The 27,338-nt window shown below is 46.7% G+C and overlaps 1 protein-coding gene across 4 annotated transcripts in view; it reads left to right on the top strand.

Moving 5' to 3' along the window:
* GNG4 (G protein subunit gamma 4) overlaps nucleotides 1–27,338 on the top strand; it is a 61,217-nt gene that overhangs the window by 23,037 nt on the left and 10,842 nt on the right. For 2 of the 4 annotated variants that reach the window (XM_032312163.1, XM_032312162.1), the window contains exons 2-3: nucleotides 8,737–8,830; nucleotides 13,397–13,505. In XM_032312163.1, the coding sequence (XP_032168054.1) occupies nucleotides 13,407–13,505 (99 nt within the window). In that variant the 5' untranslated portion in view covers nucleotides 8,737–8,830; nucleotides 13,397–13,406. Of the gene's footprint in view, nucleotides 1–7,185; nucleotides 7,288–8,736; nucleotides 8,831–13,396; nucleotides 13,506–27,338 lie in introns of those variants that run through there. The other 2 variants (XM_032312160.1, XM_032312161.1) reach the window with 2 other exon arrangements.

Genomic DNA, 27,338 nt, shown 5'->3' with positions numbered 1-27,338 from the left:
TGAGGTTATACTAGCTTAGTGAAGGCCTTGTATCCGGTACATGGTTGGTGCCCTTGTAAGAAAAGGATGGGGCACAGAAACAAGAAGAGGGGGTTGTATAGATGGAAGTGACGTGTGTACACACAAGGATGCCAAGGATTGCTGGGAGCCCCCAGACCAGGAAAAGGAGAGGGAAGATCGTCTCCCTGTTATCTTCAAAAAGAACATGGCCTTGCATGGCCCTAATGGTCTTGACTTCGAACTTCTAGGCTCAAGAACTGTGAGAATAAATAATAGGAGGTTTCAAGCCACACCAAGTGTATGGTGATTTGTTACCGCCGTGCTCGAAAGCCAAAACACTGGCCCAACCACGTCCCCTCCCAACTGCCTCTTCTTCCTCGGGGCAGTGACCTGCCCACTTCAGTAGAGTCGCCCTGAGAAAAAATGAAAATACCTGTTTCCTATACTATAAGGCGCCACGCGCAGGACATGGGTCTTACTTCTTAAATATCTTCACTCTGGTCAACGGCATGGTCCAGTGTGCGCGATGAATGTTTGTCTTATCCAGCAGGCAGAGAAAGAATTAACTACATATACTCTAGGAAGGCGGATATAAAAGCAACAGAACACTCGGACTTTTTAATGCCGTTGCCGCCGAGTAAAATTCTGGGGCTCTATCTGCCAGGCCAAAGAAACAGAGGATGTCTGAAGCAGCCACGTACGTGAGAGAGTGGGAAGCCTTAAGGGTCCCAGAGAAGATGGTTCTGGGTTCTCTCTCGTTTCGTCTGCACTAACTCGTCAAATGTCCTTCCATATAACAACTGTCTGCCAACCTTCTCTAATTTTCTTGACCTTAATCAGGGACAGATAAGGCGGGCAGTCACCTGGGGACTGGTGACCAGTGTGCTCCAACTTTATTCAGACCCAGAGCCCTCTTCTAAGAATCCGCTTGTCCCTCAGGTGCATTACAGTCTGTGCTGCACGGAAATCTCCTTATCCCTGCGCTGGTTTAACCTCGGGGTGATGCGCTGCTATCGGATCGGGCAGAGGCTATTAGGCAATCAAGATGTAAATTGAATAATGGAAACCGAGATTGTAAAATGCATCAGGCTCAACTATCACAGTGTTTACGTTGCAGTGTGGTTCAAGCCGGAGTGGGGATGCCCATGGCCTTGTCCTGACCGAGGGGAACGAGGGGACCGCCTAACCATGCAGCCTGGTGTGACAGCTCCTAATTCTCTGCTCAGGGGTCAGGATGTTCGGGTCTACCCTGGCATGACTGTGAGAAAAAAACAAAACTCTTCTTGGGACGCTAAAGTACCCTTTTCTGCTTCTACATGTAGAGAAAGTCTGTGCCTTTGCTAGTAGAGTGGTTATGACTTTTCCAGTGAAATATACCTCCCCCTTATTTTGAAGCTCCATTATGGGCGGAATGGGGGAGGGCACTCTGACATGTTGACTTGATGCATAAAATCTTTGTGGCAATTCAAAAACAATGTATCTTCAATAAATGATTGCTGTGAACCCTAGGAGAACCTCTCTTCGGCTTTTATGCCCGAAGCAGTGGCACCTTGAGGCCCTAGCACCTAACGGGATTTTAGGGTGAAAACAGTGACATTCTTAATATTTATACTTGTAGCACCCTTAACCTGTGGGAATTGGACCAAAGAGCAAAGCTGCGGGCTAGGTACCCTGCAGTATTGGAAATGGTGACTCAGGACCAAAGTGTGGCTAGGGACTCAGGGCTGTGTGTTGGGCTCTCTCTCCAGTGACCTCTTTCCTGGGGGCATGTGGGATCTGGTAGGTGTACCCTCCCAGTCTGTGCCCAAGACTATTAAGCCCCTAGAAGTGAACATGGCTTCATAAGGTGGAATTCTTACTATAATTAATGCCTCATATTTGGTTTTCCAAATAGAATTTCTTAAAATTACTGCCTTTGTGTCAAGATTCAGAAGTATTTTCAAGCTTTTATCATGAATGGATATTGAATTTTGTTGAATGCTTTTTCTGCAACCATTAAGATGATCTATGATTTTAATCTGTCATGTTGGTAATGTAGTGTATCACACACTGATTTACAAATAATTGAACCATCTTTGCATGCCTAAAATAAATCCCACTTGGTCTTAGTGAATGATCTTTTTAATGTATTATTGAATTTGGTTTGCTAATATTTTGTTGAGGATTTTTGCATTTATGTTCATCAGAGATACTGGCTCATAATATTCTCTCTCTCTCTCCTTTTTGGCTTGGTTTTGATGTCAGGTTAAGGCTGACCTCATAGAATGAATTTGCAAGTTTTCCTTCCTCTTCTTCTTCTTTTTTTAAAGTACTTTGGGAAGAAAAGGTCCTAACTCTTCTTTGAGCATTTGGTAGGATTCACCTGAAGCCATCAGGTCCTGTACATTTGTTTGCTGGGAGTTTCGATGACCAATTCAGTTTCATTAGTAGTAATCAGTTCATTCAGATTTTCTGTTTCTTCCTGATTCAGTCCTGGAAGATTGTATATTTCAAGGAATTCATCCATTTCTTCTAGGTTGTTGGTGTATAATTTTTTATGTTGGTGTATAAGTAGTCTCTTACAATTCTTTGTATTTCCATGATGCCAGTTGTAACTTCTCTTTCTGATTTTATTTATTTGCGTCCTCTCTTTTCTTCTTAATGAATCTGGCTACAGGTTTATCAATTGTGCTTGTCTTTTCAAAGATCCAGCTCTTGGTTTTGTTGATCTTTTCTATTGGGTTTTGGTTGTTGGTTTTAGTCTCTATGTCATTTATTTCTGTTCTGATCTCCATTTCTTTCCTTCTACTGAGTGACTTTGGGATTTTTTTCTAGTTTTTTTGTAGTTCCTTGAGGTATAAGTTAGATAGTTTATTTCATATTTTTCTTGTTTTTCTATAAACTTCCTGTAAGGACTGCTTATCTATATCCCAAAGGTTTTGGAATACTGTGTTCTCATTTTCACTTATCTCAAGGCATTTTTTTCAGTTTTCTTCTTGACTTCTTCATTGGCCCATTGGTTGTCTTGTAGCATGTTGTTTAGCCTCCATGAGTCCGTGTTTTTCCAGGCCTTTTTTCTCGTAATGAAATCTTAGCATGGTGACCAGAAAAGATGCTTGAAATGATTTCAATCTTCTTAAAAGTTTTGAGACTTGTTTTGTTGCCTAACATGATCTATTCTGGAGAATGTTCCATGTGGACTTGAATGTATATTCTGCTTTTGGGGAATGGAATGTTCTGTATATATCTGTTAAGTTCATATGGTCTAATGTGTCTTTCAAAGCCACTGGTTTCTGTATTGATTTTCTGGGTGGACAGTCTACCCATTGATGTAAGTGGGTGTTGAAATTCCCTACTGTCATTGTATTACTGTCAATTTCTCCCCTTATGTCTGTTAACATTTGCTTTATGTATTTAGGCGCTTCCATGTTGGGTGCATAGTTATTTACAATTGTTATATCCTCTTGTTGGATTGATCACTTTATCATTACCTAATGTTGTTCTTCGTCTTTTGCTCATTCTTAATTTTGAAGTCCATTTTGTGTGACAGAAATATTGCTACTCCAGCCTTTTTTCATTTCCAGGGCATGAAATACCTTTTTATATTTCTTCACCTTCAGGCTGCATGTGTCTTTAGATATGAAGTGAGTCTCTTGTAGGTAACATATAGATGAGACTTGGGTTTTTTATCCACTCATTCACTCTGTGTCCTTTTTTTTAAGATTTTATTTATTTATTTGAGAGAGAGAGAGATAGTGAGAGAAAGCATGAGAGGGGAGAAGGTCAGAGGGAGAAGCAGACTCCCCGTGGAGGTGGGAGCCCAATGTGGGACTCGATCCCAGGACTCCGGGATCATGATCTGAGCCAAGGGCAGTTGCTTAACCAACTGAGCTACCGAGGCACCCCACCCCATGTTTTTTAATTGGAGCATTTAGTGCATGTACATTCAAGGTAATTTAAAGTAAAGTAAGGTAATTGTTGATTCTTGTTGCCAATTTGTTCCTTGTTTTCCGGTTGTTTTTGTAGATCTTCTCTGTTCCTCTCCTCTTCTCTTGCTCTCTTCTCTACTGATTTGATGACTTTCTTTAGTCTTACACTCAGATTCCTTTTTCTTTACTTTTTGTGTAACTAGTATAGATTGTTAGTTTGTGGTTACTATGAGGTTCATATGTTCACTGTATGGAGATATAGCAGTCTGTTTCAAGTTGATGGTTGCTTAAATTCCAACACATTCTAAAAGCTTTACGTTTTTATGCTCCACTCCATGTTTTATATATTTGACATCATATTTTACATCTTCTTATTTTTCACTTTTTCCTTCATAATTTTTTTAACTTCTGGTTATAACCTTTTCTTTTGTGCTTAAAGAAATACTTTTTGACATTTTTTATAAGGCCATTTTACTGGTGATGAACTCTTGAACTTCTGTTTGTCTGGGAACTGCTCTCTCCTGCAGTTCTGAATGATGATCTTGCCAGGTAGAGTATGTTTAGTTGCAGGTATTTTTCCCTTCAATACTTTGAAGATATCTTGCTGCTTCCTCCGGCCTGCAAAGTTTCTGCTGGAAAATCACCTGATAGATTCCTGAGGTTTCCTTCATACATACCGTTTTCTTTTCTTATACTGCCATTTAGGTGGAAGGAGGGCAAGAAAAAATGCTACCTATCAGCATATCCATTCCCAGAGACAGTTCCTACAGATCCCTATCCCATTGGCACATGCCCTAAAATTAATCAAAAAGTCTCCTTCACATATAACCCAGGCACTTTTAAAAGTGCTAGTTCTCAGAGTGAATGAGATTAACAGCAGAGTCTTGGTTTCCTGTAGCACTCAGCTCCCCCAGATTTAAGCTCTGCTGAATTTTAAGGCCAGATATATTGAGGGCTTGTCTTCCTGGAGGTGCAGATTCCCAGGGCAGGGACTGCCCTACGTGGGGTGTGAACTCCTTGCTCCTTGCTCCTCAGGGAAGACCTCTGGGCCTGTGATATCCCTCCTGCTTGTGGGTTACCAGTGTGGGGGGTGGGTCGTGATCAGACCCTGTCACTGCCCCACTTGCCCTTCTCGATGTGACTTTTTCTTTATGTCTTTAGCTGTGGAAGGTCTGTTCTATCAATCTGAAGGTAATCCTCAGAGGGAGTTGCTCTACGTGTAGCTGCAGCCTTGGTGTGTCCACAGGCGGAGGTAAGCTCGGGATCTTCCCACTCCGCCGTCTTCCTCTCAGTTATGTCATTATGAGAAAAGGAGAGAATGGGTTCAGCCCCAAGTATCACACCATTACCATTACTTACTCACCTTCTCCCCTCAGACACTGAGCTCTGTGAGGGCAGGCAAGTCTCCTTCCTCTTTGTGGCTTCAGAATCACTCACAGAAACCAACATAGACCTTCAGGCCAAGTCACGTTCTGTGGTTAGGGAACTAAGAACTGCGTGCTCCCATCATTCACCAGCACGACTGCTTGAACAACGTGCAGCACCCCCCCCCACACCCGACTGTAAGCTCTCTGAGAATAGAGACTATGATTTTGGTTCCTCAAGGCCCAGCACCACACCATCAGCAGACATGAAGGACTCGAGGGCATTACACTTCACAACTCGGAGCTGAATGAGCTCTATGTAAGCATGAAACAGGAGAAGTCGTGGAGGGAGAATCAGCGCCGTTGTTGTGACACCCCCGTTAGGTCTCTCGTGCCTACATGAGTCACAGTTATCAGCACATGGACAGTGGTCCTGTCCTGGGTTCATCCTGGGGATGCAGACATTAGTAAAACCAGCTTCTACCTTTGAGAGCCTCCCAGCCAGCTGGTGGTCCCATGGTGGATCTTTCTAGGCCTTCACAATGAGACCACAGCATTTTGTGTACAGATGAGCATGGTTTTTTTCTGTTTGGGGGGGGAAAGAAACGCTTCTGAAAACATCATGGCAGCATATTCACTGCTGGTAAGAAACAGCTTCTTTTAGCAGCAGATCAAGGAGGCCGGTCAGGAGCCAAGTTCCTGTCGGCGCCAAACATGTGTCTCACTTTGAGAAACAGCATCGATCCTGGGAAGGTGTCTCAAGCTTTTTCTGGGCCCGAGGCAGCTTGGTAGGCTGATTTCTGAAACACGCCGCAAGCGCCGGGTGGAAAATGCTCTGCACATGCCAAGAGGACGAGAGGAAGTGCTCGTCCTTTCCTAACGTCTGTTCTCTCCGAGCCACCGGAGCCACGGACTCGGCTGAAGGGAGGTGGGGAGGTGGGCTGGGAGTAACACAAGGGTCCGGAGAACAGCGACTCTCCCATTCCCACCTCTGACTCCCACATCTCCAATAAAGCCTCTTCACCCTGGCCCCGGGTCCCTGATACAGCAGCCCTAGGCCCCCCGCTCCAGCACGGAACCCGCCCCACTCTAACTTACACACGAATCACTCGGGTTAAAATGCGGATTCGGTTCCCAAGTTCTGGGGGGGACCCAGTTCTGTATCTCTAACAACCTCCCCGGCTGCAGAGGCCGGTCCGGCACAGGCCCACCTGGATCTATCGAATGAGAATCTGAGATTCACATGAATCACGTGCACACCTGAGCTTGACAAGCAACAGTGTAGACACAGACCAGAGCTGTGTCTTTTCAGATGTGCCTCGCACACTGGCAGTACCTGGGAAGTCAGAAGTTCTTCATCCGCAGAGTCCCTGACTTTAAAGAAGCCTTAAAGCCACACAATCGAGTGTGACTTCCGTGGTCTGGGGTGTGACCCGCACTTCTCATCTTTAAGTGACCCCAGGTGATTCAGGGCACAGCAAAGTCTCAGAACCAACAGACTTGGGCAGTGGTTTGAGAACTCGAGGTGTCAGAATCCCCGGAGAGCCCGCAAAGGGCACAGAGGTCCTGGGTCATTGCAGTGGGATAGAGCCAGGCCTGGGGTTACTGAGCTCCGGGGTTGTGCTGACAGCAGCCAGTTCAGGGACCACTGGGAGAGGGAGACCTTCCCCGCGATGGGCTGGGGAAGAGCAAGGGCCTGGAGAATGGTACCCAGGCGCCCTGCTCTTCTCCATCCCGCCAGCCCTTGGGGCAGCCAGACCCGCTGCAGCCACTTGTCTCACTCACTCACCCCAGCTTGTGACAAAAAAGTACGAGATGGCCCGTTACATGAAAAGCAACAAAACAAAACCCGGGATGTTCCTGAATCAATCATTTGGGAGAGTGACGGGTTGAGTAAACAGGTTTCATCCCTGCAGGGCTCATCAGAGTCTTTACTATGCTGGTGTGCATTGTGGTCCTCCAAAGGAAGGAGCAGAAGAATGACCAACCCCTAGGGACGCTTTTCATGGAGTCAGGCAAGAGCTTTTGCTGCACGAAGCCTCTGACCTCTAAGACAGGATGTGTCCAGGGACAAAATACATAATCTGCTTCATAAAGCAAACATCAGCCCTCTGTGTATTGTTCTGGTTCTCACCTGGCTTTTCTCATCCTGTTTATGGCATTTGTTGTAAGACATTTGCAGGAACTGTGATGCGACACCCACTCAGAGGAACGTCTGTCTGCCTTCCTTTTAAGCATCAAGACAGTGAGAGTAGAGAGCATTCCCCGGAGCACACCTGACTTCAGAACAGATTAGAGGGATGCCTGGGGGGCTCAGTCAGTGAACCGTCTGCCTTCAGCTCAGATCATGACCTCAGGGTCCTGGGATCGAGTCCCACATCAGGCTCCCAGCTCAGTGGGGAGTCTGCTTCTCCCATTCTCTCTGCTTGTGCTCTCTCTCACTCACTCTTTCTCTCAGATAGATAAATAAGTAAAATCTTAAGGGGAAAAAAAAGGAATGCAGATTAGATAACTGAAGGAAGCAAAGGGCAGGGTGTGGAGGGGACTTGGGTCGGTCTGGCGGCTTGTTCCCCAGCCCCCCACGCACACTCCCTTCCCCAGGGGTTCGTGTCTGTCCAGAGGATGGGCAGGGAAGTTTAGGCTCTGCCCCTATAGGACAGCAGGCCTCCTCTCAAGGACTTTTCTGTCTGTCTGTCTGTCTGTCTATCTCCCATTGGAAGATGGAGTGAGGGAAACTCGCAGCGGGGAAGTGCTGTACCCTCCGCAGTGGGCTGGGAAAAACCCACTGAGCAGGACTACACACATCCTTCCCCGTAGTCCAGCCCGTTGCTGGCCAAACTTTATTTTTGCTGCAGGGCCCCTGGGATCTCTGGGACATGGATGTTCTAGGGTGAGGTGTAGACGACCCCCCACGGGGACGTGCCTGTTGTCCAAGGTTCTGCCTCTCCAGCAGAGGGAGGCAACAAGTTCTTTGTCCGCAGAGTCCCTGACTTTAAAGAAGCCTTAAAGCCACCCAGTCGAGTCACCTCTTCTGTGCTGAACGTCCTTCGGTTGGAATCAGCTTATTTCTAATAAGCACAGGAATAACCGTGGTTATCTCTGGGAAGAGGCCTTATCGTTGTTTTTTATTTCCTTTGATGTAATTTTCTCTCTCTTCACCTTTTTCTACAATCGGCCTCACTTTCTGTAATAAGGAAAGACCTCTAAACTGTTTGGTGGAGGTTGGCTGGAAGCGGGGTGGTGGGGGGGTGCTGGGGAGGCCTCCCCACGTCCAGGCCAGGGAGGGCAAGGGCGGCCTGTGGCCCCGAGATGCTCCCACTCTGCGGTGTCAGACTGGGACTCCCCTTCCTGCCTGGGGCTACCCCCTCCCATGTGGTCTGCCAGCGGAGGCCGTGGGGAGGCGGGCGGTTCGGGGGACACCGGCTTCGCCGTACCTGCTGACCCGACCCTGCTTGCACTTTCAGGTGAGCCTCCAGGCGGGAGCCCCGAACCAGCCTCTCCTCTGACGACCGCCAGCCCGTCCCTGCCCAGGCCTGTTGCTGTGCTGCCTCTCAGCTGGTGAGGAAGTGGCGTGTCCCGTCTGAGCACGGTCCGCTAGGAGCGCAGCTGTCTTTGGCAGCAGTGCCTGTGGGGGCCTGCGGGGAGGCAGGGCATGCAGGGTCCTTGATGTGGGGCCGCGTCCTCCCACTGTCACTTTCTTCTAGCGATTGTCCCCATCCTGTCCCCCTCTCCACCTGCCACAGCAGAGGGCCAGCCCTTATGAAGCCTGTCTTAGAATGTGAATGGACGTGCCCCCGTTGGGGGACATGGGGTGTGGACTCAAACCGTCTCCATGGGCGTGCGCCTTGCGCTGCCCACCGCCTCCTGCCAGACCCTGAGCTGCGCACTGTAGGACTCAGCCCGAGAGACTCTCCCTGTGAATACTGTCTGTGGGGGAGGGGGTTCCCATGTACCCAGAAGGAAAGGACTCCCTGACGGGGGCAGTGACAGGGCCTCTGTCCCTTGCAGTCAGCTCATTTTCCCATCTGCCTCGTCTTCTCTGAAGCCAACAGCTCAGCTGGTCCTTCTCCAGGAGGCTGCGTGCCCATTGGCTTTGTTCATCTCCACTTTGTCTCTACTCCCGTTTCTCTTTTCGGGTCCATGTGGACCCACATACACACAGGCATGTGGAGAGCATCCATCAGTTCTCATGCAGGAACGGGGTCTGGATAGCCTCGAAAGTTGTTACCCAGGTGGACACAAAGAGCAGCCTGGCCCGGCGGGGAGGGAGGGCGTCACGGGCGCCCCCGTGGTTCGTCTCTTAGAGACTCAGCTGCCGCCAGCTCCACTTGGCAGAAGCACCGGCTGGTCTCCCTGGGTTTTGTTGCCTCCCACAGGGGAAGCCCCTGGCATCTCAGTCCCAAGCAAGACAAAGTTCAAGTTCACTTGACAGGTGAGTCTGTCCTGGGAGAACAGGATAGACCAGGGGGCAGGGGGAAAACCCTAATCTTGCCCCACACACCTTATGAGGTCCGGGAGGGGCAGCACACTGGGAGCCACACCAGGGAATCACTACCTTCCACTTCCACGAAGCGGCTCAATCAGATCAAGTTATTTAATCTCCCTAAATAGGTTTCCTCATGTAAAAAGTAAGGGGATTGGGCCTGGACCTCTATGTTCCCTTCCAGTAGTATCTGGGGATTCGTTCAGAGCCGCACTAATCAATGTCTGGTCCACGGACCAGCAGCAGCCGGAAGCCGGGTAGAAATGCACACACTTGGACCAACCCCAACCCGCTCCATCAAAACCTGCATTTTAGCAAGATCCCCAGGGATTCATACCGCCACCAAATCTTCTAAAGGACTTCCTTAGTGTTCTGAAGATGCATGGAACCAAGGTGACCTGACGAACAAAAGGAACAAAAGAGGACACGTGATCTGGAACCGGCTGCCATTCTCCGCCTATGGTCCATGCCGGAGTCACTCAGGAAGCTTGTGAACTGCAGTCCAGGTGTGGGTGGCAGGGGTGGGGGGCGGTTGTCACAGTCTAGGTCCTGAGTACATGTGCTGCTGTGAGGAAGCTTACTGGCCTCTTGGAGGGAGACCATGAATGTAAGGACATGAAACCATAAGGGTCACGGAGGACAACATGAGGAACAACATCCTGTGAGAGGGTCTGACAGGACTGACGGGCCACAGAGCAGACAGAGGAGATGGAATGGAACAGGCTTGTCATCCTGTGTCCCAGGAAGGGAGCGCTCTGGCCTTACTTTTTGCAGCTCCACCATGAGTTACGTCGGGGTCCTCTGTGGGCATCGGCCATTGTCCCTTTTTTCTTAAGAGTGGAAATGAAGGGGAGCGAGGGTTTTCTGTTTTCTTGTCTATTTGTTTGAAGGTGACAGAAAAGACATAAATATATTTCTCTATGTTGAGGAGAGGACACCCAGGGACACCAGCATTCCAGGAGAAAGGGGTGAGTGAGAGGGCAGACCCTGAGGAGGGACGGGCCACCACATATGCAGTGTCAGCCTTGGATGAAGAGGGGCTTCCAGCCGCAGGACGGGGCCTCAGCTGCGAAGAATAGTTTTTCCCAGTGTTGAGGCTCAGAGGCAGAATGTCCAAGGTCCATCCAGCTTGGGGCTCTGGGCAGGTGGCCCCATGCGTCTCCTGTTTTTGTTCTGGGTCATTCCCCAGGGGCCAGTATGACAAGACCCAGTCAATGCAGCCAGAGATGGGGTTTCTCCTTTTGTGCCCCAACAAGGAAGGAAAACAAGGGGTGACCGGGGCCGGGAGTGGGATGGTGGCTGGCCTCGAGGACCCGGGAAGGCCACCTGTGTGTCATGGGCACCAGTGCTGGTACATGGGGGCTTTCTGCAGTGGCATCTTGAAGCCCTTCCCTGGGAGGGTGTTGGATTTACATGGCAGGAAAGACACAACTCTTGGGAGGGAGTGACCATTGGTTGGATCGTCTGCTAGGTGACTGTGACACTAGGTGACCCTAGGGACGTGGTGCTTTGTGGCTGAGGAAGAGTAAGGGGGTGAGCAAGGAAGGCTCAGAGGTGACACTGGAGATGTGGACACCCCTGGTCTGGAGGGGACACAGAGGACGTGGCAGGGTAAGAGTCCATGCGTCCCTGGTGCTGGAGAGCCGGCCCCACCCCCGCCCCCGCCAGCTTATCCTATGTTTGGGATGCGAGAACCCAGACTCGGCTCAGTGGGATCTTCCCCAATATTAAGCCTTCAGCCAGAGCTCTTCCGTGCTGCAGAGTCGGGTATGTTGACAATGTGCGCCTCTTCATCAACGGGGAAGAACGGGACACTAACTGGGTGGGATCGGTGCGCTCCATGCGGCCGGCCTGGGGCTATGGGAGGGTGAGGGCCTCTCCCCGTCTGTGTGGCCCCAGTTCTGCGGGTAGAAGTTCCTGTGCAGACGCGCCGCCCCCTCGTACACACCCCCATCCCCACCCCCGCACACTCTTGGTGCAGAGACCCCCTCCCTGCTCCCCCTCCCCCGGCCCTGGCCCTTCCCCTGTGTCTTCCTTCTTCTCTCCTGCTGACCCTGGCCGCAGCTGCCCTCTCCTCAGTCGTGCCTGTACCCCTCTTCGGTGACCTCCGTAACTCCTAAAAGCCCAAAGTCAGGAGGAAAGAGGATGAGCTCTGGAATGGGAAGGGAGATTCAGGATCTGAAGACAATGATTGTCGGATCCTTTTTGGCGTGCATCAGGCTGGAGAGGGCTGGAAACCCTGTGTGTGTTTCCTCCTTCCTTTTTCGTGGACACACAGGCACACAGATACACATGAACACACACATCCGTGGGGGCACAGCCACACACACACACACAGGCCCAGGGCAGGCACTCGGGCTTGGGGACATGCACAGGGACACGCACCAACCTGAAACCATGGAGAAACGCCAGCATGTCTCTCCATGGTGGGGTGCGGATGGCTGTTCGCTGGGTCCCCAAGACCCTGCTACTCCTGATTCTCCTCTTCTTCTTGAGTAGAAGTTCCCAAGCAAGACAAGAACACACACTTGTCAAACTCTGATTGAGGCAGCTGCTCTGTATCTTATAACAAGAAACTTCTACTTTTTGAAAAGTTGCCCGAGGACACATGAAACGGCCGCCATGCCCCACGTGGACCAGAGTTAGCACAAATGTGCCGAACCCTCAGCACTTGCCGTGTGCGCCGCCATGCTGGCCAGGTCTCTTCACGCCTCCCTCTGTGCCTTTGGAAGCCATTTGGAAGCTCCCTGTGTGGCCCATCTTCAGCTCTCAGGCCCCTTCCATGTAAAACTACTTGGTCATTAGCTGGGGCACCTGAAACCACAGCATCTTTGTGGAAATCGATGCGGGAACCGATGCTTGCTTGTGGAACAGTGAGCATTGTAGAGGTTTCTTCGTAGTCGTGTGGCATCATTCCAAATCCAATCAGGGAAATTTCTTCCTTCTTCTAGAAAAACAAATCTATGCTGGGGATAGGGGTGTGTGTATGTATGTGTGTTAATGCTTAAAAACAAACTCCCAGTACAGAGTCTGTAAGGTTTTTGGAATGAGAGCAAATTAAAATTAATAATAAAGCAGTTGTTTCCAGGGGAAACAGGTACTTAGAGCAGTGGATTGCCAGAGGGCCACATGAAACCATGGAAAGAACCTGTGGCTGGGCTTCCCAGCTTTGAGTTTGGGTTCAGGATCCACAGAGTTTGGCCATGAGCACTTTAGCTGTTGGCTTGCAAAACCTCTCTGAGGTTTGCAGTTCTTTACTTACAAAACAGAATTTAGTTTGTTCGTACGTGTGTTACTTAGTATGCTTTGCCAACCTTCAGGGCTGCTAGAAGAGTAAATGAACAAATGTGTAAGAAAATGATTTATTACCAACAAAGTACTGCACAAAAGTTAATGTGTTACTTACGGTCATGGGAGTACTAAAGCAACGCTGGGACCATATGGTCCACCCACCATTGAGACCACCTTGACAATCGAGTGTCTCACTCCCATCACTCTAGAGAAGCATGTCTTTCCCTTGTCGAGGGAGGGTTTTCTCACCAATGCTCCCCGGCTGGGACAGAGAAGCTGTAGGGGGTGGGAGAGGGGAGAACGGCGAGGAGGGTCAGCCTCTTCCAACCCGTCAACTTCGCTTGTTTCAGGGGCAGCAGAATGAAAGAAGTCATGTCCAACAACAGCACCACTAGCATCTCGCAAGCCAGGAAGGCTGTAGAGCAGCTCAAGATGGAAGCCTGTATGGACAGGGTCAAGGTAAGCCCGCGCCAGCCAGCCTTCCCCGCTGGCCAGAACCCAGCTCCCAGCATTCCTCCCACTTCCCTGTGAGAGTTAACTCGTCACCCAGCTGAGCCGCTGGCCAACCTTGGCAGCTGTAACATTTACAAATGAGTGTTTGCCTCCGAGTTCCAAGTGTGCTCAAGGATTCAAATGATGCAGAATACACAGTGTGCACCAATTCCGTAAGGAGCTGCCAAAAATAGACCCGTATTCCTCTCAGCTCTATTTTGCTCTGTTGTCATGCCAGTAAGTGAGAGGGTCTGACAGTGAGATCCATCATCGTTTTCCTGCCCGATGCAGTGACTTCGAGATCAGACTCTGTTGGGTATGTTGACAGGGGCTGTTGGGAGGGAGGCACTGAACCGTGGGCCACGTTTTCAGACATCCCTTCGGGGAAAGTGAAGAGAGGCGCCAGGCACCTCTCACCACGTTCATGGCGCTGATGAGTGTAGATCCCTTCACGAGGGACCTTTTGCCGAGGCAAGATGAAACCACCTAAAGTCTCCAGATGCCACTCAGAAGCCAGCAGGGGGCCAGGCAGAGCCTGGAGCTCTCAGATACTGTGTGGGTTCATCAGCTGTCAGGAGTCTGACACCAGGAAACTCAAGTCCAGGGGCCTCTGGCACACAGAACAGGGGTCTTGCCTAGGCATCTGGATTCAAAAAGGACAAATTGCTGGGGACAATGGGTGACCCCTAAAGCCTTCTCCTGGCAGAGCGAACAGTCCCTCCCTGAGGTTCCTGGCACTGAGACCTCCCCTCCTGCTGGAATTACAGCCACAGAGCATCAGCTCCTGCCTCTCTTGGGACAGTTGTGAGAACACTGGGGCTTTGGGGCTCGAGCTATCCAAGGGGGCAGTAAAGGAGCACAGAAAGTGACACAGCGATACATGAAGCGAGGGGGGAATACGACGTGATACAAGTGGGCATAAGTATGCATGTACTGTTCGGGGCCTCTATGCTGCAGGTGCTGGTTAGACATCAGCTACAGATTAGACATCTCTCCTTCATCTCTAGGCTAGAGCAAAGAGCAAGGAACCAAACAATCCTAATGGAGGGAGAGGGGCCCCTGGGTGGCTCAGTCAGTTAAGCATCTGTCTTCCGCTCAGGTCATGATCCCAGAGTCCCAGGATGGAGCCCCGCATCGGGCTTCCTGCTCTGCAGCGAATCTGCTTCTCCCCTTCTTTTGGCCCCTCCCCATGCTCATGCGCACGGTCTCTCTCTCTCAAATGAATAAATGAAATCTTAATTTAAAAAAAAAACAGGGTGCCTGGGTGGCTCAGTGGGTTAAGCCGCTGCCTTCGGCTCAGGTCATGATCTCAGGGTCCTGGGATCGAGTCCCGCATCGGGCTCTCTGCTCAGCAGGGAGCCTGATTCCTCCTCTCTCTCTGCCTGCCTCTCTGCCTACTGTGTTCTCTGTCAAATAAATAAATAAAATCTTTAAAAAAAAAAAAACAGGTAAAGGAGGGAGAGCCCCACTAGTATAGAAACAGATCTAAGAATGAGATCCACAGGACAGACGTTCTCCGAAAGGATCAGGGTGGTGGGGGGACTCGCTCTTCTGACAAACACGCCCGCTCTGCAGTGGTGCGCCGCTGGGATGAGGACGCACGGGCGACCCCCTCCCCACGCTCAGAGAAGGCCCGGCAGAATCAGAAGCGGGTAGTTGGATCGGAGGTGGTACCCGAGGGGCAAGGAAGGCTAGCGCGAGCTGGGCATGGCTCTTTTGGGGCAGCTGGACTTGCCAGAAGAGCTGTGGGTCGTTCAGGGGCGCCGCTTTAGGCAGCCAGGGGTGCGGGGGAGGCGCAGACAGACGTGTAGACGGGAGCCGGAGGCGGAGCTGGGTCACAGAGGCAGACACACCGGGAAGTGGGAGCGGACTCAGCGAGGCCGTGTGGGAGACACTAGGGAGAACGACGCTAGAGCCCAACTGTCCAGCTCCATGGCCAGAGACTGGAAAGACCGTGGGCACCGGCCTTGGTCATGGGACAGCTCTCGTGCCTGGAGTCTAACCAGGAAGATAAATTCTGTATAATTTATTTAAAATTACACGTGTGACAGTCACCTTCCACCCTCACCCGTGATAGTAACCATCACCTTCACCCAGACAATCACCGGATGTCCCCCCAGTGAAGGGCTCTTCAAGAGTCACCAAAGGCCCATGCACAGGCTCGAAAAGAACGAGGAGAAATCATTAACCAACTCAGTCGAGCTCGTTAGATGGTAGCAGAAGGGAAGGTTGTTCCCGTGGCGATGGGTGAGGGAGACGCAGCCGCGGGATCCCAGCAGCGGGCTCTCTGTGGGCATCTCTGACTCTGTAGGGGTTCTGGGAGGGGCCGCCAATGGCCTCCGGTGTCACAGAGGACCCAGAGCTTCCTGACGAGAGAGGTGGCCCCGAGGGACCACATGCCCACTGTAGCTTCGTGGTCACACGTATGGTTTCTCCCCTTGCTCACCCAACCTTGAACATTTCTTTATTTTTTTAAAAAATACACTAAGATACACATAACGTGCAATTCGCCATTTGAACCATCTGCAAGCCCAGTAGGATGAAGTTCACAGAGGCTCGTGCAGCCGTCCTCTCCGCGGTCCCTCTCTGGAATGTATCCCGACCTCCAGCAGACTTGCTGTCCCCCACATACCCTCCCCCCGCCCCTGGGAACCTCCAGCCTTTCCGTCACTGTGAATTTGACTATTCTGGGAAACTCGTTCCTACAAGAATCGTGCAGTGTTTGTCCACACTTCACTTGGTGCATGTCTTTGGGGTTCGTCCACACCACAGTGTCTGTCAGCACGCCCTTCCCCTCCACGGCCAGAGAAGATTCCATTGCACGTCCCACCTCTCACGGACCCATTCACCTGGGGACGGTGCTCATCGTCTCGGGCTGCTTCTGCCTTTGGGCTCTTGTGAAAGTCCTGCTTTGAACAAAGGTGCTCGAGTGTTTGGAGTCCCCGGTTTCCGTCCTCTTGGGCATATACCCGGACGGGAGAGCGCAGGATCACACAGTAATTCTCTGTGCAACTTTCCGAGGAAACACCACGCTGGTTTCCATGAAGGCTACACCCCCAACGACACACAAAACTTCCATTTCCTCCACATCCTCACCAACACTTATTTTTTGTATGATAGCCATCTTACTGGGTGCGAAGCTCATGCAAAAGGTGTTGAGACACCTCTTGTTTTGAGGCATAGCAGGGCTTTGGGGGAAAAGTCTACTTGATGCAACTCTTGGCAAAATTAGGTGTATATTGTTATCAATTAGCCAGACGAAAAAAAAAAATCTGGAGAGACAGAGAAACCATCAAGAACACTCCGCACTGACCCTAGTAAGGGCCTTGAGGAGGGAGGGAAGAGGAAGAAAGTCACCAGGGAGAAGTGGCCTTTCCAGAATGGATGAGGGGTCAGTGCAGGAGAGGAGAGGGACAAGAGGAGCCTGGAGGGTCAGTGACAGAGGACAGGTACATGACGGAGGTGAGGGGCACTTCCTAGAATTCACTGAACTCATGCGGAAAGTGATGGGAATGAGGGGGCAGAGGCTGTGACATGGGAAGGATGAGTGAGTCCTGCCTCTCTCTGGGCCCCGGAGTGACAGGAAGCATGCTGCGGGGGGGAGGGGGGCGCATCTGGAGGCTCCAGTGGAAGAAATCGCAAGCACGGGTCGCACAGAGCTGGCTCCAGGTGGGAGCACGGCAGATGGGGGCCGGCAGATGGGGGCTGACGCACTGCATGGGCAGGACAGGTGTCGGGCACCAAGCAGGAAAGGACCGTGGTTGGCAAGGTAGGAAGCCTGCCACAGAGCCACCTCTGGGCTTTGCAGTCACCGTGACTGGAACAGTGTCCAGCGTGGAGGAGGGAAGGGAAGGATGGTGCTTGCTGCTCCTGAGAGTAAAGGGGGTGACTCTTCGGCGGCGGGGGGGGGGGGGGGGTAGAAGAGGAAAAAAGTAACCGCACAAAGCAGTTGTTTGGTAAGAAGCAGTTGTTTGGTAAGAGAAAGGAATACGTTGAGCTCAGAGAGGTATGGGCAGTTCATGGCAGGAAAGATGTAGCCAAAACGTTCACTATGGTCTTGAAGTCCTGTATATCCCCCCCAAACATCATCTGCACAGAAGCCCAGGACTGACGTCGGCTTTGTCCCAGATTTTCCAGGGGACATAGGAGGGAGGCTCTATACGCAGCGGCAGCCGGACCTCAGAGCCACACACAGCTGGGTTCTGAGACCCTCTCCCCACCTACCTGAGCGCCGTCCCTACTCTCGTTTAATGTTTGTTGGGTCCTTCCCCCACTCACACCTGCTTCCCAGCATCCGTGGGAGCTTCTCTGTCCCACCTAGAAGCCCCTCAGGGTGTTGCCCGACAAAGATGGGTGTTCTCTTTGAGAACCTGTATCAGCTGCGTAAAAAAAAGTAACTATTCTCCATGTATCATAAGAAAAAAGGCAATTCCACATAGAACTCGTAAGGCCTCCCAAAAAGCAAAAAAGCTTGGCAAGTAATACTCAGGATCCTAAAAAAGAAATAAAGAACATACATATGACTATCATGGAAACTAGTCCTCAGGAAAAGAATACCAGCGCCGCCTCCTTTTTCTCACCCATGAGAGACTTAAGCTGCATAAAACTGCACTGGCAAAGTACATTAATGACAGTGATCACTGAGCAGGGAGAGTTTGTGAAACATTACGGAAGACATGAGCTGAGCAAAGCGTAACAGGTTTAAGTGAAGAAAATGGTCTCCAGAGCCAGCTCGTCCAGCCCGACAGGAGAACAGGTGTGGAGAAGATGTCCCGTGGGGAAGGTACAGGGGTCCCAGGCAGGCCCAGTCGCAGGCTCCCAGGAAGGCTGTGGAAGCCACCTCTCCACTGGGCACTGCTAGGTGTGCTTTGATCCTCCTGCCCCTGGCACTGGGCATTGGGCCAGTCCCTGGGACTGTGACTTGGTGGGCTCTGCAGGTGGACCACACCTTTAAGCAGACCTAACTCTCAGCTGGGACTGGGAAACAGCTGACAAACTTGCCAAGTGACTATGCCCAGTGTGTCTCTCTCTCTCTCTGTCTCTCTCTCTCTCTCTTTCTCTCTCTCTCTCTCTGTCAGTTGCTCATTTGCTCTCACTGTGGGATGTGCTAACAATCCCTAATAACGCTGTCATTCAGCTGAGACTAATTTTGTCACCATGGGCTTGAGATGCTGATTGCTGACAGATAAATCAACCTGTTTTATATCATCTTGCATTCAATGGACTACGAAGAAACAAGGTCAGAGAGAGCAGTGTCCGTTGATGAATGCTCTAAAAGCTAAAGCCCCAGAGACAGTAGCAGAAGCAGACGAGTGTGGGAAGCTATGGACATAGAAGAAAAGAGACCATGTCGTGACAAGTAATGACTCACAATCCTTCTCCTAACAGTTAAGAAAAATTTGGAGAAAACAGTTTGAAAAGAGAAATAGAATAGCCTTAGAGAAAAAATGAATTACTTGCATTTACTCTTGGGCATTGAGGTTTTGTAATTTGGTGTTTAAAAGAGAAGAGAACACATGATCAGAGACACCTGGCTGTTTCCATCGGTTGAACGTCTGACTCTTAATTTTGGCTCCAGTCCTGGAATTGAACCCTTCATCGAGCTCCACACTCAGCACGGAGTCTGCTTGTCCCTCTCCCTCTGTTCCTCCCCCTTCCTCAAATAAATAAATAAAGTCTTTTAATAGATAAATAAATAGTAGAAGAAAAAAGAATACATCATCAAAAAATATTATAGAGGGGCGCCTGGGTGGCTCAGTGGGTTAAGCCTCTGCCTTCGGCTCAGGGTCCTGGGATCGAGCCCCACATCGGGCTCTCTGCTCAGCAGGGAGCCTGCTTCCCCGTCTCTCTTTGCCTGCCTCTCTGCCTACTTGTGATCTCTGTCTGTCAAATAAATAAAATCTTTAAAAAGAAATATTGTAGAAACAACACACAAGGACGCAAGAATTGAATTTGCAAGTGTTGAAGATATATTTTACATATACTCTGCTTCTTCTGTTTAGAATTTTTTTTCAAACCGTAAATATATGAAAGTAAGTTGGATATATCTCAAAGCATATAGTATGTGTAAGGCTTGTAAGGGAGAGAGAACATCCAGAAGCTACGAGTGAGACAAAGAAATTAGGCACCCTATTCCGAGGCCTTTAATTCCTACTCTAAAAATAACACTATTTCTCTGGTCATAAAAATGGTGCTCATTTACTTTAGAGAATGTTGGAAAATAAAAGTATAAGGAAGAAAGTTTAAATAATTTCTAAGAACTACATTTCCATGTTTTTTCCATCTAGCCATTTACCTGTTTTTCTTTTTATAAAACTGTGGTGATTACATTTTGCAACCTGACTTATCACCAAATAGTGTACTGTGATAACATGTCCAGGTCAGTAAATAGTCTCCTGAAATGTCATTTTTACTATCTCTTTCCTCCATCACCTGCTATACAGTAATTTATTTCACTGTCTCCTATCCTTGGGACAGTTCCCTTATTTCCAATTTTGCAGTATTACTTTTTTAAAAGCACAGCAGAGGAACACTTGGGTGGCTCAGTCAGTTGGGCATCCAACTCTTGATTTTGGCTCAGGTCATGATCTCAGGGTCGTGAGATCGACCCCCATGTCAAGCTCCATACTGAGTGTGAGTCTGCTTGGGATTCTCTCTCCCCTCCTGTCTCTGACCCTTCCCCTGCTTTCTTTCTCCCCTACTCTCTCTCAGATAAATAAGTAAATCTTTAAAAAAAAAAACACACATAAGAGTGCATACATTTTTTCAAATTAGTGTTTTTGTTTTCTTTGGGTAAATAGTAGTAGAATTATTGGATCATATGGTAAGTCTATTTTTAATTTTTTGAGGAAACTTCAAACTGTTTTCCACAGTGGCTATACCAGTTTGCATTCCCACCAATAGCGAACAAGGGTTCCTTTTCTCTACAGCCTCACCAACACCTGTTGTTTCTTGTCTTTTTGATTCTAGCCATTCTGACAGGTGTGAGTTGATCTCTCATTGTCGTTGTGATTTGCATTTCTCTGATGATGAATGATATTGGACATCTTTTAATGTGTCTGTTGGCCATCTGGATGTCTTCTTTGGAAAAATGTTCTTAAGGTCCTCTGCCCATTTTTTTATTGGATTACTGGGGGAAGGTGGTGTTGAGTTGTGTAAGTTCTTTATATATTTTAGATACTAACCCTTTATCAGATATATTGTTTGCAAATATCTTCCTCCACTCAGTATGTTACCTTTTAGTTATTTTAATTGGTTCCTTCCCTGTGCAAAAGGTTTTTATTTTGGTGTAGTCCCAACAGTTTATTTTTGCTTTCTGTTTCTCTTACCTCAGGAGACATATCTAGAGCAATGTTTCCATGGCCAATGCCAAAGAAATTACTGCCTATGTTTTCTCTTAGGAGTTTAATGGTTTGGGGTCTCACAGTTAGGTCTTTAGTCCGCTTTGACAGTATGTTTGGGTATCGTATAAGAAAATGGTCCCGTTTCATTCTTTTGCATGTAGCTGTCCAGTTTTCCCAGAGCTATTTTTTGAAGAGAGTGTCTTTTCTCCATTGTATATTCTTGCCTCCTTTGTCATAGATTAATTAATGATTTAAGTGTGGGTTTATGTCTGGGCTCTCTTTTCTGCTCTCTTTTCTATTTTTGTGCCGGTACCATACTGTTTTGATGACCACATCTTTGCAGTATGTCTTGAAATCTAGGATTGTGATACCTCCAGCTTTGTCCTTCTTTCTCAAGATTGCTTTGGCTATTCAAGGTCTTTTGTGGCTCCATACAAATTTTATGGACCTATGTCAACAGACTTCCAAGAAAAATCAAGAACTGGACTATAGCATATAGAAGACCAATAAAGTTTTCATTTAGGAAAAAGTCTTCTTCCAGAAAACCAAAGAAAACTTCAGGTAACTGCTTTAGAGGCTCAAAAATGTAAAGCAAACAGAATCTGTGAAACTCTAGCTCAAAGAGGAGATAAAGTAATGAGTCAGAAAAGGAGGTGGAAAACTAAGGAAAGAGGTTGAGGGGGGATGGGGACACCATTACAAGGAGCAAAGAGTGTGACACACTCCTTCAGAAGCCAAATTAATGATGTGGAGCGTAGGCTTCAGAAACTCATACATAATGCAGAAGAGAAGACGAATGGTCAGATCAGAGCAGTCAGGGAGACAGTGACAGAAACAAAGACTGGCAGCAACACTCCAACGTTTGGATGCTGATGTTCCTGGCAGAGAGAACAAATGGAATAGAAAATACTCTGAAGGGGAGAATATGAAAAGGTTTCGTTAAATAAAGGAAGACTTGAATCTGCAGATCCAAACAGCTCACTATGTTCCAGGAAGGACTATAGAAAACAATAAGCCCTGAGACACATACACTTGCTGAGGTTCCTTAATCTCTAAAGCAAAGGAAAAGCCTGTTAAGTATGCAGGCAGAGGAAGCAATTTGGGGCACATACCCCTAACAACATGCATTAAATGCTTGAATCCTCACCCTGGTCCCAAGATATTGGTGCTGCTCATACCGCAGTTCATACACAAGAAAACTTGGACCCACAGTAAGGTGACGAGGTGGGAATACCAACCCAGAACCTCAAGTCTTGTCATTAAACCACAATGCCCTAGCTATGGAGGGCAGAAATATCAGTCGGGACAATATGGCATCACAGTTTAGAAGAAGCCAGCCTAAGATTACATAAAAATGCTGACATTCTGCAAATAATTCTCTACCTAACCAAGTGGTCATTCATGTGCTAGGCAACAGAAACAATCATCTCAATTATGCAGAAAGTCAAATATAATGCAAAATGTGTACCTCTTTAGCAAACCTTTTTCATTGCCTACAATTGTATTTCAGTAAAGGAGATACAGATCAGTATCATAGAAATAGGGTCGTGTGAGGCAGTCCATGTACCACACACCTTGTTCCCCCTAAAAGGGCATTGAAAATCTGCAGCTATAAACACTGACTCATACATCACAAATAAGCCACACCTACAGGAGCACCTTTATCAGGGCTATGCAACAAAGGCCCTGATTTTTGGCAGATGTCCAAACCCTTACCTTGTGAGGTCTCTAACTTTATACCGAGCTGCTAGGGCCACTCCAGTGGACTTCATCCAGCCATCTCTTCAGGCTCTCTCTTGCATTCTAAGGATCCCAGCAGTAGCAACGAACTCTACCACAGGACAGAGGGGACTAGAATATCAGCATTTAGTGTTAAAAACCTTTTTTCATTACCTCCCATCCATCAGGATAGCTACTTTCAAAACAAAACACAACAGAAAATAACAAGGGTTGGTGAAGATGTGAAGAAATTGTAACTATTGTGCACTGTTGGTGGGCATGTAAAATGGTGCAGCCATGATGGAAAGCTCTAGTATGGTAGTTCCTCAAAAAGCTAAAAATACAATTACCATACAATCCAGAAATTCTACTTCTAGGTATATATCCCAAAGAACTGAAATCGGGATTTCTAAGAGATTTGTACATTCAGTTCCTAGCATTATTTAGAATAGCCAACAGGTAAAAGCAACCTATGTGTCCCTCAGCAGATGAGTGGATAACCAAAGTGTGGTAAATCCATACAACAGAAGATTATTCAACCTTAAAAAGGAAGGACATTCTGACACAGGCTACAACATGGATGAAACTTGAGGGCATTATGTTAAGTGAAATTAAGCCAGAGAAAAAAACTGTATGATTCCATTTACATGAAGTAACCAGAATAGTCAAATTCATAGGGAAAGAACGTGGAATGATGGTTGCCAGGGGATGGGGGAGAGGGAATGGGGAATTGTTTGATGGGGGACAGAGTTTCTGTTTTACAAGATGGAAGAGTTCTGTTGTGTCCGTTGCACCACAGTGTGAATATACTTAATACTGATCTGTATGCTTAAAAATGGTTAGGATGATACATTTTATGTGCGTTTTACCACAATTAAAATTTTTTAACAAATTTTTTATAAACAAAGTTTGTTTCCAGTCCAGCTTCAGTAACCAGCGCCAACAAGCTTTAGTACAGTTGAGTCTGCTATGTTAGAGGAGTTCATGTCCATCGAGAATAAATAGCGGCATGCCCTCTAATATTTGCATAAGATTGGGCTTGATGCATTCTTTGTAAGCACCATCAAAGCACCACTCACCCCCAGATCTTCAACATTCAACAAATGGCACATTGGATAGTGTCGTTTGCCCAGTGTCTCATTCCCAACTTTCAGAGTACTAATGAGAATCAAGCACTTCACTCACCACAGAAAATCTATCTGAGCCATCACTCCAAAGGTCATCTGCCTCAGGAATCTATCACTCGTATCCAAAGTCTTTACCAGGTTACAGTTTCTAGATGAATTCAGTCTTGGAATTCTGTGACATTCTTTATATGTTAGTGAGATAGGGTCAGTCTTCTCAATTTTTACTCTCTAGAGACTTCAGATTTGGGCATAAGACACTTGTTCTCCATTAGGTACCAGATGGTTAAAGAGATCACTGCCCATCTATGTCCGTTCATGGGATGTATAAATAGCAACAGCAGCAGCAGAAAGAATATTAGGTGTCCTGTAGAGTGGATGTCACCAGTGAGGCACACGGTGAACTCTTCCGTAGGAATGACCTGAGAGTCTCCTTCCTTCAACACTATCTTTTACTCCAAAAGTTAGACCCTAATGTGGTTTGAATATAAATAAGCAAGCATAACCTGATGAAGAATTTACGCCAGCATATTGTGGTGTTCTCTTCTCTACTCCCAACATTTAGTGTTATTCTCATCATTTTTGTGTATTTTTCTTTAGATTGTGCTTTGGGCCTTCTAGTGTTTAACAAAAACTTAATCTTGGTTTGATCATACAATTCTACCTAAAAAGCAAACCATCTTCTCAGGCCCAGGTTACCAGTGGGGTTTGGTTTGCAAGATTGTATTATGTTAATATCATTGTATATCAGTATATACAATGATCAATATCATTGTATAAATAATATAAAACATTATATTGTATTATATTAATACCTTGGTTTGCAAGATTGTATTATATTAATATCACCTTTAGACAACTGTTCTTTGAGACTAAGCTGCTTCAACTGAATAGTCCACTTTCCTAGCCCAAATGTCTCCAGAGCTACTTTGCTGTGCATTAACTTGCAGATGTCACAGGTCCAACTCTAACAGGAATAGAACCCACCCTCTTTCTTGTGTCATAAGCCACATTGCTCACAACTTTTCTTGCCATCAACTTTGACACAATGATTTCAGGGTCTATAACTATTGTTTCATATTTAATCCAGTCACCTTCACCATCTTGGATCAATTGTTTTTTAACCACTGGTTACATTGTATACACGATCTATGTCAGAAAAACTACAAAACTCATGAAAAAGATAAGAAAATCTAAATAAATAAAGACATTCCATGTTCATGGATAGGAGGACTCAATACTATTAAGATGTCATTTTTTCCCAACTTGATCAATAGATTCAAAACAATGCCAATAAAAAACCCCAGCAAGTTAGCTTGTTGATACTGACAAACTGATCCTGAAATTTATATGGAGAAGGGAAAATAAGAAAAAAATGGAATAGCCAACACAATATTGAGGGAGAGGAGGAAGACTGACACTACCCAACTGCAAAACTTAACTATACAGCGGCAGTGATCAAGACAATTTGGTATTGAAAAAGAATAGACAAATAGATCAATGAAGTGGAATAGAGAGCTCAGAAATAGACCCACATACATACAGTCAACTGACCTTTGACAAAAAAGCAAAGACAATACAGTGGAGGAAAGGTAGTCTCTTCAACAAATGCTGTGGTAACAACTAGACAGCCACATGCAAAACAATAAATCTACACACAGACCTTATACCTTTCACAAAAATGAGCTCAAAATGAGTCGTGTTAAAGGCAGAACTATAAAACTTTTAGAGGAAAGCACAGGAGAAAGTCTAGGTGATCTTGGGTTTGGCGGTTCATTTGTAGCTATGACACCAAAAGCACAAGCCACAGAAGAAAAATTGATGAGCTGGACTTCATTCAAATTAAGTACTTCTCTGTGAAAGATACTGTTAAGAGGATGAGAAGACAAGCCACAGACTGGGGGAAACCTTTACAAAGCACATACCTGATAAAGGACTGGTATCCAAAATATAAAAAGAGCTCTTAAAACTCAACAATGAGAAAACAAACCACCCCATTAAAAAATAGACAAAAGGGATGCCTGGGTGGCTCAGGTGGTTAAGCATCTGCCTTAGGCTCAGGTCATGATATCTGGGTCCTGGGATTGTGTCCAACATCGGGCTCCTTGCTCAGCAGGAAGCCTGCTTCTCTCTCTGCCTGCCACTCTCCCTGCTTGTGTGCCCGTTCTCTCTTGCTCTCTCACTAGCTTGCTCGCTCTCTGACAAATAAATAAATAAATAAAATCTTTAAAAAATAGTCTAAAGACCTGAACAGACCCCTCACCAAAGAAGATATCCAGATGGCAAAGAAGCAAATGAAAAGATGCTCCACAACATATAGAACGCTCCACTGGAGCATTACAAATTAAAGGGACAATGAGATACCACTACACAATAATTAGAATGACTAAAATCCAAAAAATTGACAATAGTACTTGCTGACAAAGATGTGGAAGGATAGGAACTCTCATTTATTGCTGGAGAATGCAAAATTCTGACAAAGCTAAAGATAGTCTTACCATACGATCCAATTGTATCAAAAATATATAAAGAAAAATTTGTCAAAACATCAAGATGGACAAATTGTGTCAGGGTATAGCATGTCTTTCCTAGTCTTTGGTGGATCAACTAGACAAAAGAGATGTAAGCATATATTAATAATAAAATTAATTAGGTTGATCTGATTGATTGATGGTTGATTGATAGGTAGATGGATAATGGGACATATATCTTTTTCCAAAAAATGTTACCACTTTTCTATAAGTACCAATCATGGAATACTTTACTATATTCGAAAAAGTAGAAATAGTTCATACCACGTTCTTTGACCATAGTGCAGTAAAATAGTAGCAATAGTATGAGTAAATGTCAGCCTAGTTATCCTTTTTAAACCATCTCTTAAACAATGAAATTGACTTCGAGAATGCCATATGTAAATGTGGAAGATTATACTTTTTCACACTCAAAACATAAAAAGATGTAAAAGACTTGAAAGAGGGAAGGTGGAGACAATTTGGATAAAGGGAAGTGGATACCCTCTTCTTTTTTTTTTTTTTAAAGATTTTATTTATTTATTTGACAGAGAGAGATCACAAGCAGGCAGAGAGGCAGGCAGAGAGAGAGAAGGAAGCAGGCTCCCTGCTGAGCAAAGAGCCCGATGTGGAGCTCGATCCCAGGACCCTGAGATCATGACCTGAGCTGAAGGCAGTGGCTTAACCCACTGAGCCACCCAGGTGCCCCATGGACACCCTCTTGAATAGGTAGAGTCAATATTGTCTCTTCTCTGTAAATTAGAATAATATATATTATATTACTATAATATATAATATATTATTATAATATAATATAATATTAATATAATAATATATTATAATATATAATATAATAATAATATAATATATAATATATTACATTATTATTAATAATATATTATATTATATATAATAATATAAATTCAATACAGATCTAATCAGAATTCTATTTCTGTTTTTGTCAAAAGCAAACTTCAAACTATTCTAAAGTTCAATTAGATGACTAAATGTGTGAAAGTATCCAAGAATTTTTTTTAAGTAATCTGTGTTCAAAGAAGAAGATATATATAATTTTCCTGTGAGGTATTAAAATCTATCATAAAA

The sequence above is a fragment of the Mustela erminea genome, chromosome 14 (assembly GCF_009829155.1).
Source record: "Mustela erminea isolate mMusErm1 chromosome 14, mMusErm1.Pri, whole genome shotgun sequence".
Taxonomy (NCBI): domain Eukaryota; kingdom Metazoa; phylum Chordata; class Mammalia; order Carnivora; family Mustelidae; genus Mustela; species Mustela erminea.
The sequence above is the reverse complement of the archived record's forward strand: the minus strand, read 5'-3'. Positions and strand labels throughout refer to the sequence as shown.